The sequence below is a fragment of the Ahaetulla prasina genome, chromosome 1 (genome assembly GCF_028640845.1).
Source record: "Ahaetulla prasina isolate Xishuangbanna chromosome 1, ASM2864084v1, whole genome shotgun sequence".
Lineage (NCBI taxonomy): Eukaryota > Metazoa > Chordata > Lepidosauria > Squamata > Colubridae > Ahaetulla > Ahaetulla prasina.
Window position 1 is genome coordinate 3640521 of NC_080539.1, and position 14884 is coordinate 3655404.

Below are 14884 nucleotides of genomic sequence, written 5' to 3' on the forward strand. Positions count from 1 at the left end.
ACTGGGCGTGCCAGCCGTCGCCCGTTGGGTCTTCTGGGTCACGGCGCACACACAAGCGCTGGCCAGCTGATCTTTGCGCGTGTGCGAGTGCCGCAAACTGGAAGAGCGATTCCCTAATGGGCATGCACGTGCTGGGAAGCTGAGCTTCTGATTTCCGGTCTTTCGTGCGTACGTGCGTGCCAGAAACCGAAGACTAGGTGACCGGCGGGCACGTGTGCATTCTGGAAACCAGCAGCTCAAGTGCGTGCGTGCGTGCCAGGGAGCTGCTCTTTGGGTTTCTGGCGCGTATGCGCTCGTGAAGACCAGCTGGCCGGCGCACGTGCGCACTGCCAGGAAGTTCGATCCTGACGGGCTCAGAGTTTGACTCAGCCTTCCGAGGTGGGTCAAACGAGGACCCAGATTGTCGGGGGCAGGAGGCTGACTCTGTAAACCGCTTAGAGAGGGCCGTAAAAGCACTGGGAAGCGGTATATATGGTACAGGGCCGGGATAGCTCAGGCTGGTAAGAAGCCTGTTATTAGAACACAGCAGCCTGCAATTACTGCAGGTTCAAGCCCGGCCCGAGGTTGACTCAGCCTTCCATCCTTTATAAGGTAGGTAAAATGAGGACCCAGATTGTTGGGGGGGCAATAAGTTGACTTTGTAAAAAATATACAAATAGAATGAGACTATTGCCTTACACACTGTAAGCCGCCCTGAGTCTTCGGAGAAGGGCGGGATATAAATGTAAACAAAACAAAAAAGTCTAAGTGCTATCGCTTGGGAAGGAAGGAAGAAAGGAGGGAGGGAGGGAGGGAGGGAGGAAGGAAGGAAGGAAGGAAGGAAGGAAGGAAGAAAGAAAGAAAGAAAGAAAGAAAGAAAGAAAGAAAGAAAGAAAGAAAGAAAGAAAGAAAGAAAGAAAGAAAGAAAGAATTGCAGGCTAACTCTGTCCACTGCCAGGAGTTCGATCCTGACTGGCTAAGGATCGCAGGTTGACTCAGTCTTCCCTCCTTGCGAGGTGGGTCAAATGAGAACCCAGATTGTTGGTGGGGGGGGCGGTGGGGGGGGCAATATGCTGACTCTGTAAACTGCTTAGAGAGGAAGGTAAAAGCACTATGAAACGGTATATATGGTAAGTCTAAGGGCTATCGCTTGGGAAGGAAGGAAGGAAGGGAGGAAGGAAGGAAGGAAGGAAGAAAGGAAGGAAGGAAGGAAGGAAGGAAGAAAAAGAAAGAAAGAAAGAGAGAGAGAGAGAGAGAAAGAAAGAAAGAATGAATGAATGAATGAATTGCAGGCTAACTCTGTCCACTGCCAGGAGTTCGATCCTGACTGGCTCAGGATCGCAGGTTGACTCAGTCTTCCGTCCTTCCGAGGTGGGTCAAATGAGAACCCAGATTGTCGGTGGGGGGGCGGTGGGGGCAATATGCTGACTCTGTAAACTGCTTAGAGAGGGAGGTAAAAGCACTATGAAACGGTATATATGGTAAGTCTAAGGGCTATCGCTTGGGAAGGAAGGAAGGAAGGGAGGAAGGAAGGAAGGAAGGAAGGAAGGAAGGAAGGAAGGAAGGAAGGAAGGAAGGAAGGAAGGAAGGAAGGAAGAAAAAAAGAAAGAAAGAATGAAAGAATGAATGAATTGCAGGCTAACTCTGTCCACTGCCATTGAGTTTGATCCTGACTAGCTCAGGATCGAAGGTTGACTCAGCCTTCCCTCCTTCCGAGGCTGGTCAAATGAGGACCCAGATTGTTGGGGGGGGGTGGGTGGCAAGAGGCTGACTCTGTAAAGCGCTTAGAGAGGGCTGTGAAAGGGCTGTGAAGCGGTATATAAATCTAAGCGCTATTGCTAACGGGGTGGCCATCCGTCCGCAAGAACGCGGACAGGTTGAGTTTCTGGCATGGAGAAACGGGAGATCCTCGCACCACTTGTGCCAGGCCTGGGACCTCACCTCTGCCTCTCGGGCTCCCCGTCCACCTCTTCATCGGCACTGCACGTGGCGCTGGAGTCGTTGTCCGAGCTGGGTTCCATCCTCTGGACGCTGGCCGGGTGGCTCGAGCCGAAGTCCCCTCCATCCGGCTCCAGCTTCTCCTTCAGCCCGTCCTCGTCTCTCTCCTTGACCTCGTTCTCCACCTTGACCTGAATGTCTAAGGGCGGCTTGGTGTCCATCTCTACGGGCTCCAGTTTGGGGCCGGCAGCCAGGTTGAGGACGGGCTTGGTGTCCACCGCGGAGATCCTGCTCTCCGTCTCCATCAGCTCCTCCACTTCGGATTTGGTTTCTTCTTTGACCTGCAGCTCGGCCCCTTCGCTCTCGGCCGCCTTGGTGCCGGGCGTTGCCGAGGGAGGGGAGGCGCTGGGGGCCGGTTTTACGGCGGAGTCCTGCTCAGCCGCCGCCTCGGTGGTGGTGATCTGGGAAGAGATGCTGTCCGGTGGGGCGTCTTCTAAAGGTTTCGAGGTCTCCGTGGGAGAAGGAGACGGGGCGCTTTCCGTATCGGAGCTGTTTTCGGCACCTGGGAAGGCATCAGGTTGAGGGTTAAGCACAGGGAAGGATAACCGAATAACAGGGTTGGGAGGGACCTTGGAGGTCTTCTAGTGCAGGGGTCTCCAACCTTGGTCCCTTTAAGACTTGTGGACTTCAACTCCCAGCTTTGCTGGCTGAGGGACTCTGGGAGTTGAAGTCCACAAGTCTTAAAGGGACCAAGGTTGGAGACCCCTGTTCTAGTCCAACCCCCTGCAAAAACAGGAGACCTTATTGTATATCCATGATGGCAAACCAAAGCTGGCAGCAGAGCCCTCTTTGCGGGCACGCTAGCTGTCGCCCAGCTCATGTCCACTGCGCATGCATACCTCGTGCCTCCTGCTGGCCAGCTGATTTTTCAGGATGCACAGGAGGCGGGGCACATGCGGGAGACGTGCGTGAATGTGCGAGGGGGTCATGTGTACATGCATGGGTGGAAGGGGGGAGCGGCGCTTGTGTACCAGAAGAGTGGACACAGGCCTGTTTCCAGCCTCCGGAAGGCCTCCAGAGCCTGGGGGAGGCTGTTTTCTCCCTCCCAAAGGCCCAGGGAAAGCCTCCGGAGCCTGGGGAAGGCAAACACGCTTCCCCTGCCGTGGTGCAGGTTGATAAAATTTTTGAACCCCACCCCTCGCGCGCATGAGTGGGGGTGGCAGTGTGGGGGGGGTCGCATATGCATGTGTGGGGGCTTGCATGCATGTGGGGGGGGGCATACGCATCGTATTATGGATGCCAGTGCGCGCACTTTTGGCACCCAAAGAGAAAAAGGTTTGCCATCGCTGTTGTATACCATTTCAGACAAATGGCTATCCAACATCTTCTTAAAAATTTCCAGTGTTGGAGCATCCACAACTTCTGCAGGCAAGTCGTTCCACTGGTTAATGGTTCTCATTGTCAGGAAATTTCTCCTTAGTTTTAAGTTGCTTCTCCCCTTGATTAGTTTTGCCCAAGATTTTGTGATTCCTGATCTCAGAATTCAACCACATCCCCAAGGTTAATGTTGATCCATTTTATGGGGAAACTAGTTAAGGAGAGACTCAATCTAGACCTAAGGACAAATTTCTTGACAGTGAGAATAATAACCAGTGGAACAGCTTGCCACCAGAAGTTGTGGGTGTTCCATCACTGGAGGTTTTTAAGAAGAGATTGGACAGGCAAGGTGAGTGGCATCAAGCTGGCCACCCCCACCCAGTCAGCCACCCCCACCCAGTCAGCCACACCCACCCAGTCAGCCACCCCCACCCAGTCGGCTGCACCCAGTGAGTGACATCAAGCTGGCCACGCCCACCCAGTCAGCCACACTCTCCCAGTCAGCCACACCCACCCAGTCGGCTGCACCGTGAGTGACATCAAGCTGGCCACGCCCACCCAGTCGGCCACACCCACCCAGTTGGCTGCACCCAGTGAGTGACATCAAGCTGGCCACGCCCACCCAGTTGGCCACACCCACCCAGTTGGCTGCACCCAGTGACATCAAGCTGGCCACGCCCACCCAGTCAGCCACACCCACCCAGTCGGCTGCACCCAGTGAGTGACATCAAGCTGGCCACGCCCACCCAGTTGGCCACACCCACCCAGTTGGCCACACCCACCCAGTTGGCTGCACCCAGTGACATCAAGCTGGCCACGCCCACCCAGTCAGCCACACCCACCCAGTCGGCTGCACCCAGTGAGTGACATCAAGCTGGCCACGCCCACCCAGTCAGCCACATCCACCCAGTCAGCTTCACCCTTTTGAGTAGCGTCAAGCTGGCCAAACCCACCCAGTCAGCCACACCCACCCAGTCGGCTGCACCCAGTGACATCAAGCTGGCCACGCCCACCCAGTCAGCCACACCCACCCAGTCGGCTGCACCCAGTGACATCAAGCTGGCCACGCCCACCCAGTCAGCCACACCCACCCAGTCAGCCACACCCACCCAGTCGGTCACACCCACCCAGTCGGCTGCACCCAGTGAGCGACATCAAGCTGGCCACGCCCACCCAGTCAGCCACACTGGCGAGTGGTGTCAAGATGGCCACGCCTGCCTGGTCAGCCACGGCCACCCGTCCCCCGTCTGAGATCAACCACAGCCCTGATGCGGCCCTCAATGAAACTGAGCTTGACCCCCATGTTCTAGACTCACCTTCGCTGTCTTCCGGGTTCTCTTCCTCATTGGAGACCTCGATGTCTTCATCCTCCTGCGCGGAGACGGTGGACGCCACGCTCTCGCACTGTGAAACTTCCCGTTCCTCGCGCGGCCTCCGAGAAGACTAGAAAAAGGAAAGGAGACGGTGTAACTCCTGGCTTGTGAAGCTACATAGTCCTCAACTTACGACTGCAACGGAGCTCTAGATTTCCGCTGCCGAGCAAGACGCTTGTCTGGTGACTTTCCTCCTGTTTTATGACCTTTCTTCCTGCAGTCGTTAAGTGAATCGCTGCAGTTGTAGTTCAAGTGAGTCTCACGGTTGTTAAGTGAATCTGGCTTCCCCTCCCACCCCTGCGTTGACTTTCCTTGTACAAAGGTCGCGAAAGGGGATCACGTGACCCCAGGACACGGCGATCATCATAAATACGAACCAGTTGCCAAGTGTCCGAATTTTGATCACGTGACCGTTGGGAATTCTGCTGTTGTAACTCAGGTCACTAAACGAATGGTTGTAAGTCGAGGATTACCCGTATGTGTTTGAAATCCTCCTGTTTATATTTTAATAGGCTGGTTCTTTCGACTTGCGACCACAATTTGGGACAGAAAATTTGTCCTTTTAAGTGGTCTGTTTCTTAAGAAAGCCATCGTGGGAATTATGACCGCCACAGTTGTTAAGGGAACCCACTGCTGTTGTTAAGTGAGTCACAGGGTTGTTGAGTGAATCTGGCTTCGCCATTGACTTTGCTCGTCAGAAGGTCGCAAAAAGGGATCGCGTGGCCCTGGGACACTGCGACCGTCATAAATACGAACCAGTTGCTAAGTGTCCGAATTTTGATGGGGATGCTGCAATGGTTGTTAAGTGTGAAAAACAGTTTTAAGCCACTATATTTTCTTCCAATGGTCACTAAATGAAAGCTTATAAGTCGAAGACCATCTATAAAGCTTATAAGTCGAAGACCATCTAAGACCTTCGGACTTTCCGCCGTGAGTTGAAGACTCTTTTATTCCATCGAGCTGGGCTAGCCTAATTAAGTAATTTTAAATGGGGTTTTAGTTTTTGTATTAGTTAGTTTTTTAATATTTTGGCCATTATTTATATAAATTTTTAGTCTGTTTTTTAATGTGTATTTATTGTATCTTTTAAATTGGCTGTCAACCGTCCTGAGTCCTTCGGGAGAAGGGCGGCATACAAATGCAATTAATAAATAAAATAAATAAATATATATATATATTAGGAGAGGAAAGTAGGGGAGGAGTCAAGAGCGGAATCTGCCTGGAATCCCTGCGTTCCCACAAGTGATCTAATTCCAAACCCTTTTGAATTCTGTTGACTCTTAGCTAACAATTTATGCTGACTGTTAGTTGATTAATTCTAGTGGCTAGGCACAAGTGATAAATCAATTTAATTGGAATTTAACGGGTGGTCTTTATCCTTCATGCTTTAAACACGTCTGGGTTCCCTGCTTTAGCTCGGAGGGCGTGGACTGGACGGCTTGCCTCCTCTAATATCTTAAAACCAAACCAGGGGTCTGGGGGTCTTCCGTAGGTATTGGGATAACAATATCCAGAATGGGTATCCTTTGGGTCCTGTCATCCAGGAAAAGTCATTAGGATAGCCCTCAGCCTATAGCCTTCTGGAAAGTCTTAAAAGACTTGGTGGTATGCTTGGGTCTGGGGGGGTCCCAAATGAAGCAGGAAGGGTCCCGTTTCCTGGTTATGCTAGCATTTACAGATTATAATATTTGTTGGCCACTATTAAGTGTTCCATTTTTTTTCTTTTTTCTAATTGTGGTTTTTAATTAGTTTTAATTGAGCTGATGGCTGTCTGAGGACTAGAGGCACTGGTTTGAGATGGATGGCCATACTAATTGGATGGATGGAGGGATGGATAGATGGATGAATGAATTGATGTAAAATGAATGAATGCATGGATAAATAAATAATGAATAAATGAATTAATTGATTAATTAATTAATGATGGATGGTCAGACAATGAATGAATGCATGGATAAATATTGAATGGATGGATAACAAACGGATGGATGGATGGATGAATTGACAGATGGAAGAATGAATTGATGTAAAATGAATGAATGCATGGATAAATAAATAATGAATAAATGAATTAATTGATTAATTAATTAATGATGGATGGTCAGACAATGAATGAATGCATGGATAAATATTGAATGGATGGATAACGAATGGATGGATGGATGGATGAATTGACGGATGGAAGAGTGAATTGATGTAAAATGAATGAATGCATGGATAAATAATAAACGGATGGATGATGGATGGATGATGAACGAACAGGGATAAATGCTGAATAGAAGGATAACTAATGATTGGATAATGAATGATGGATGGATGAAGTTATGGAAGAATGAATTGATGTAAAATGAATCAGTGCATGGATGAATAATGAATGGATGGATGATGGATTGATGGACAATGAATGAATGGATGGATAATGGATGGATGATAGCCGAACAAACGGATGGATAAATGCTGAATGGATGGATAACAAATGAATGGATAATGAATAATGGAACAATTGGATGGAAAAATGAATTGATGGAAAATGATTGAATACATGACAAGAATGGCAAGAATGCAGGACAAGAAGCAATGGGTGGAAACTAATCAAGGAGAGAAGCAACTTAGAACTAAAGAGAAATTTCCTGACAGTTAGAACAATCAATAAGTGGAACAACTTGCCTGCAGAAGTTGTAAATGTTCCAACACTGGAAATGTTTAAGAAAATGTTGGATAGCCGTTTGTCTGAAATGGTGTAGGGTTTCCTGCCAGGGCAGGGGGTTGGACTAGAAGACCTCCAAGGTCCCTTCCAACTCTGTTATTATGTAAAATATGAATAAATAATAAATGAATAATGGATGGCTGGAGGCTAGATGAACGAATGGGTGGATAAATATTGAATGGACAACTAATAAATAAATGGATAATGAATGGTGGATGGATGAACTGATGGAAGAATGAATTCATGGAAAATGAATGAATGCATGAATAAATAACGAATGGATGGAAGAATGAACTGATGGCTAAACAATGAATGGATGGATGAATCAATAAGAATTAATAAATGGGTAGGCAGATGGATGAATAAATGAATGGATGGATGAATTGATGGATAATGAATGGATAGCAGGATAAGTAATGGATGATTGAACGAATAAATGAATGAACTCCTTGACATGGGAAGCTCCTGGAGTTTCTCTGAATGAAAATGGCCGAAAATGGTCCAGTCCTGTTTTTTTCCAGGCAGCCCCTGATTACTCTCCCGCGCCCCACTCCCCCGACTCACCCCATCCCACCCCCCTTCGCCTGTCTGCCCTTCTTACCTTCTGCTTGTACTGCTGAAGGAGGCTGTCCAGGTTGTGCCTCCGTTTGTAGTTAAAGTAGAAGTTCTTGCATTGGGCTTCGCTCTTTGTCCCCACCATCTTGGCGATGGCCGCCCAGTTGCGCCCGTGTTCCACCAGCCCTGCCAACACACGACATAACATTGGGTCAGACCTCGTGGCTCTGTTCTCAAGAAATTTGGGGTGCGGCGGTGGGGAAGTTAGGGACAGTGGTGGGATCCTGCTGGTTTAACAACCGGTTTGTTGATCGCGCGCTACACACACGTGCACAGTTTTACGAAAACTTACCTTCCCTGTTACTGCTGGGGAGTAACACAGCTGAGGCGCGGCAATCTGTTCTCCCGCGCGAATCAGCTGAGAAGATATAGGTCAGTAAAGCGCAGGGCTGGGCCCACCTGATCGTCGGAGCGAACCGGTTCGCTCCCAGCTGATCGTTGGCGCTACCGCTACGCCCGAACCGGTCCAAACCGTAGAATCCCTGAGACCTGCGTCTTCCTTCTACCACTGCACACCAGAACAACTAGACACAAGAACAGTTTTTTCCCGAAGGCCATCACTCTGCTAAACAAATAATTCCCTCAGCACTGTCAAACTATTTACTGAATCTGCACTACTATCAATCTTCTCATAGTTCCCATCACCAATCTCTTTCCACTTATGACTGTATGACTATAACTTGTTGCTGGCAATCCTTATGATTTATATTGATATATTGACCATCAATTGTGTTGTAAATGTTGTGCCTTGATGAAGGTATCTTTTCTTTTATGTACACTGAGAGCATATGCACCAAAGACAAATTCCTTGTGTGTCCAATCACACTTAGCCATTAAAAAAAAAAAATTCTATTCTATCTTTTCATAACGCCCATACTTTGTAAAATTAGATCAGACCCTTGTAACCGAATCGCTGACGGCTCATTTGGCTTTTCTGCGACAGAAACCCCATGGATGGCTTGCAATGCCTGGGAGGAACCCTTGAGGTCATCTATCCCCAACCCTCGGCCCATACGTATTTATTTGAAATTATTTGTTCCAGGTCTTAGAACGGTATAGGCAATCCTGAACTGAGAACCGTTATGACCATACAAATTTAAGAAGGTGCTGAAAATAATGACGTAAGATTGGTCCTCGCGCTTACAACCGTTGTTGTGTCCCCACAGTCATGTGATCAGCATTTTGGTGCCTGGCAATCAGCATGTACTTATGACAGTCAACCTGAGTTTAGTCCTACCTTAGGCATGAAAGCCAGCTGGGTGACTTTGAGCCAATCACCAGGAGACAGTGAGTTCTAGTCCCGCCTTAGGCCTGAAAGCCAGCTGGTTGACTTTGAGCCAATCACAAGGAGACGGTGAGTTCTAGTCCTGCCTTAGGCATGAAAGCCAGCTGGTTGACTTTGAGCCAATCACAAGGAGATGGTGAGTTCTAGTCCTGCCTTAGGCATGAAAGCCAGCTGGTTGACTTTGAGCCAATCACAAGGAGACAGTGAGTTCTAGTCCTGCCTTAGCCATGAAAGCCAGCTGGGTGACTTTGAGCCAATCACCAGGAGACGGTGAGTTCTAGTCCTGCCTTAGCCATGAAAGCCAGCTGGATGACTTTGGGCTACTCCCTTGCTCTTTCAGCCCAATCCACTTCACAGGGTTGTTGTTGTAGGAAAAAACAGGAAGAGGAATCGCGTGGATTACGCACGCCGCCTTGTGTGATGTGTACGATTAAAGGCGACTAAAATCAAATCAATTTTTTAAAAAAATCATTGCATCGTGTGAATTTGCCAGACCGGTGCCTATCCCCGACATCAAGAAGCTTCAATTTAGCAGGAGCAGCACTTCTACTACCAGTGGTGGGTTCTAACCAGTGTTACCACCGGTTCGCTTCGCACACGGGCTTTGCGCGTGATCGGCGAGGGCGTGCTCGCTTCGCAAAAGCACATTCAGAGGCCAAACAGCTGAGGTGTGGCAATCCACTCCACCGCGCCATTCAGCTGGGCTAAAAAACGGAAGACTAAAGGTAGGTATAGCGAAGGGGTGGGTGGGAGGGCCCAGATAACGGGCGGAGCCAGCCGGTTCGCTGTCACTTCAACATCTCCGCTACTGGCTCTCTCGAACCGGGGAGAACCGGTAGCGACCCACCACTGTTCTACTACAGTAAAAGCCATTTTAAAAAAAAAAGGGGAGGGATTGATTTATCTGGAGCAATTTCCGGGGAATTTTCTCCTCTTTGGAAAATCCCGGGCCCTTTTTCCAGACCGGATCTCTTTCTCCCCGCCTGCACCGCTGTCTCACCATCTCAAGCCAGGCCTTCCCGCTCCTGGGAGCCGGCAAGACGGAGAATCTGAACCCTCCTAAGGTCATCCTGTGTCACTTGCCAAGAATTTTTTACAGCCAGCCCTCTGACCCTACGGCACCCAAGGCTTATCGGCTGGATCACGCCGTCTCCCCGGCTGACATAACCTAATTCTCTCCAGGCCAGAAAGCCCTGGTCCTCTCCTCTCCTTGCCCTGCCACCACCAGGGAGGAAAATGATGGGGCTGGAAACAAACCACGATGGGGCCTGATCTGCAAACGGAATACAGGATGACAGAGTTGGAAGGGACCTCGGAGGTCTTCTAGTCCAACCCCCAGGCTCATGAAAAGAGAGCCTATTATTGCCGTTCCGGACAATTGGCTGTCTGGTTCCTTCTTAAAAATCTCCAGATAGTTTAGTGCAGGGGTCTCCAACCTTGGCAGCTTTAAGACTTGTGGACTTCAACTCCCAGAGTTCCTCAGCCAGCTTTGCTTTGGGAGTTGAAGTCCACAAGTCTTAAAGCTGCCAAGGTTGGAGACCCCTGGTTTAGTGAAAAGAAGGACGGGGGCGGGGGAGACGGGACATGATAGCAGTTTTGCAATATTTAAGGGGCTGCCCACCCCCAAAAAAGAAGAATGGCTCAACCTATTCTCTAAAGCTCCTGAAGGCAGGACAAGAAGTCGTCAAGGAGGGAACCAATCGAGAAATAAGGAGGAATTTCCTGACTGTGAGAACAATTAACCAGTGGAATAGCTTGCCACCAGACGTTGTGGGTGCTTCATCACTAGAGGGTTTTAAAAAAGTTTGTTTCATATAGTGTCAACTCTCAGGTTTCCTCTTTGCTATGTATTCAAAATGGACAGAGATAGATTAGATAGATAGATAGATAGATAGATAGATAGATAGATAGATAGATAGATAGATAGATAGATAGACAGACAGACAGACAGACAGTTATAGATGGATGGATGGATGGATGGATAGAATAGATAGATGATAGATACGATAGATAGAAAGAGAGAGAGAGAGATAGATAGACAGACAGATAGATAGATATAGATGGATGGATGGATGGATAGAATAGATAGATGATAGATACGATAGATAGATAGATAGATAGATAGACAGACAGACAGATAGATATAGATGGATGGATGGATGGATAGAATAGATAGATGATAGATACGATAGATAGATAGAAAGATAGATGGATAGATAGATAGGATAGATATACATACATACATACATACATACATATGGAGACATAGATATAGACATATATATATATATATATACACACACAGGTAGGTAGGTAGATCGATAATGATGCTAGATAGATAGAAATAGATAATAGATATAGAATAGATAATGATGATAGATCTAAGTAATATAAAGGATAGATAATATAGAATATATAGATGATGATCATAGATATGGTAGATAGAAATAATATAGATGATGATGATATAGATAGACAGACAGACAGACAGATATAGACAATATAGATATAGACATATATATAGACATATACATATATATAGGTAGGTCGGTAGATATAGACATATATACACACACACACATTATATACACACACATACATGGGTGTAGACATATAGATACATATAATATGTGCGTTATGCATGGGTAGATATATACTTTCTTTTGAGAGCAGGCAACAGAATTTCATTTTTAATTTTTGCCAGAGTCCTCACAGTAAAAAATGAAAATAAAGGTTATCTTATTGTGTGAGAACCATTTGTCTAGAATGGTCTAGTAGGGTCTTCTGCCTGAGCAGAGGGTTGGACTAGAAGACCTCCGAGGTCCCTTCCAGCTCTGTTATTGAGATACGAGGAACATATGACGATAACAACGGATACGAGATGGCCCAAGCAGCTTGCAGAAGGCCCCCGCTGCCATTTTTTTACCGGTAGTCCTCGACTTATAAACCATTCGTTTAGTGACCGTTCAGAGTTACCGTGGCCCTGGAATAAAATGACTCACGACCGTTTTTCACACCGCGGAACCTCGCAGCATCTCCCATGACGATCAAAATCCAGACGTTTGGCAACTGACTCGTATATATGACGGTCGCAGCGTCCCCGGAGGGTGGGGGGTGAAGAACGGTTGCAGGAACTGGGTATGTCTAGTTTAATGAAAAGAAGGACTAGGGGAGACATGATAGCAGTGTTCCAATATCTCAGGGGTTGCCACAAAGAAGAAGGAGTCAAACTATTCTCCAAAGCACCTGAGGGTAGAACAAGAAGCAACAGGTGGAAACTAATCAAGGAGAGAAGCAACCTAGAACTAAGGAGAAATTTCCTGACAGTTAGAACAATTAACCAGTGGAATAACTTGCCTGCAGAAGTTGTGAATGCTCCAACACTGGAAGTTTTTAAGAAGATTTTGGCTAACCATTTATCTGAAGTGGTGTAGGGATTCCTGCCTGAGCAGGGGGTTGGACTAGAAGACCTCCTAGGTCCCTTCCAACTCTGATATTATTATTATTAAACAGACAGCAAACCTTACTTCCTACTAATGCTGATGATGTTCCCTAGTAGGGTCATGAAATGTCCTCAAGAAAACCACCAAGCTCAGAGGGCAGCAAGGACTCCTCCTCCGGTCCAGAAATCCCGCCCCCTCTCCATTCTATCTCTGATGATGTTACCTAGTTGGGTCATAAAATATCTGCAAGGAAACCACCAAGCTCTGAGAGCATTAAGGACTCCACATTCGCCATTCCTCCTCCTCTTCCTCCTTCTCCTCCTCTTTGCAAACCCTCTCCTAGCACTGATGATGTTACCTAGTTGCAGGGGTGAAATCCATCAGGTTCTGACAGGTTCTGGAGAACCGGTAACGGAAATTTTGAGCAGTTCGGAGAACCGGCAAATGCCACCTCCGGCTGGCCCCAGAAGTGGGGTGGGAATGGGGATTTTGCAGTATCCTTCCCCCTGGATTGGGGAGGGAATGGAAATTTTGTAATATCCTTCCCCCAGGAGTGGGGTGGGAATGGGGATTTTGCAGTATCCTTCCCCCTGGACTGGGGAGGGAATGGGGATTTTGCAGTATCCTTCCCCCTGGACTGGGGAGGGAATGGGGATTTTGCGGTATCTTTCCCCCTGGACTGGGGAGGGAATGGGGATTTTGCAGTATCCTTCCCCCTGGACTGGGGAGGGAATGGGGATTTTGCAGTATCCTTCCCCCTAGATTGGGGAGGGAATGGAAATTTTGCAATATCCTTCCCCTGCCACGCCCACAGTACCGGGAGGGAAAAATTTTGGATTTCCACCCCTGCCTAGTTAGGTCATGAAACATCGGCAAGAAAACCACCCAGCTCAGACCTGTCTTTCTGAATTCCACAACCCCTTCTTCTTCCGACACTGATCGTGTTACCTAGTCGGGTCACGAAACGTCCACAAGAAAACCGCCAAGCTCAATGAGCACCCAGGACCGCACAGTCCTCCTCCTCCTCCTCTTCCCTTCTGATGATATTCCCTAGTTGGGTCACGAAACGTCCAAAAGAAAACCCCACCGAGCTCAGAGAGCAGCAAGGACCCCCTAGTCCTCCTCCTCCCTTCCAACACTGATGATATTCCCTAGTTGGGTCACGAAACATCCAAAAGAAAACCCCACTGAGCTCAGAGGGCAGCAAGGATCCCCTAATCGTCCTCCTCCCTTCCAACACTGATGATGTTCCCTAGTTGGGTCACGAAATGTCCAAAAGAAAACCCCACCGAGCTCAGAGAGCCACAAGGACCCCACAATCCAACCCTGAGCTACAAATATTCGCTTCGATTCAATGCCATAAAATCAACTTTTATGGGCCGTAATAGCTCAGACTGTTAGAAGCCTGTTATTAGAACACAGCAGCCTGCAATTACTGCAGGTTCAAGCCCGGCCCGAGGTTGACTCAGCCTTCCATCCTTTATAAGGTAGGTAAAATGAGGACCCAGATTGTTGGGGGGGGCAATAAGTTGACTTTGTAAATATACAAATAGAATGAGACTATTGCCTTACACACTGTAAGCCGCCCTGAGTCTTCGGAGAAGGGCGGGATATAAATGTAAATAAAAAAAAACTTATGAGATACACAACTACTTATATGCATTGGAGCCACAGGAAGAAACTTTCAGTGGGTTTCCCCCCCCCCCACCTCCAAAATGAACCTTCAGACTGAGCAAAACCAGATTTGGATGAAAAACGACCTAACATGCCCCCCCCTCCCATCCCTTATGCTCCCCCTCCCTGAAAAAAAACCACCATGCTGTGGGAATTGAGTTTTTTTAATTCCTTCCTGCTTTACCATTAAGTGAATCAGTGTTTAAAAACCTATCTGGGTTTTGGACCCAAAAGGGAAAAAGGAGGTAAATCAATCATCCAGTAAAAGGGGGAAGGAAAAAAAAAAAGGATTTAAGAAAAAAAAAATTCAAGGCAAAGCAGGAGGAGGAGAGGGGGGGAAAGGGACGGCCATGAGTCATAAGCAAAGAGAGAGAAATTGAGAGAGAGAGAGAGACAGAGAGAGAAAAAAACCCCCAAACAACCTCAAAGGTTATCTGGAACAGTTTTTAGACATTTCTGGTCGTCTGGGCAACAGGGATCTTGCTCTCTCCAA

At 47.9% G+C, this 14884-nt stretch overlaps 1 protein-coding gene across 1 annotated transcript in view; it reads right to left on the reverse strand.

Annotated features, from left to right (window-relative positions):
• Nucleotides 1-14884, reverse strand: part of NCOR1 (nuclear receptor corepressor 1) — a 195279-nt gene that overhangs the window by 80037 nt on the left and 100358 nt on the right. The window contains exons 18-20 of the mRNA XM_058163993.1: nucleotides 7976-8115; nucleotides 4611-4737; nucleotides 1921-2479 (exon numbers count right to left, since the gene is read on the reverse strand). Coding sequence (XP_058019976.1) covers nucleotides 1921-2479; nucleotides 4611-4737; nucleotides 7976-8115 — 826 coding nt within the window. The remainder of the gene's footprint in view (nucleotides 1-1920; nucleotides 2480-4610; nucleotides 4738-7975; nucleotides 8116-14884) is intronic.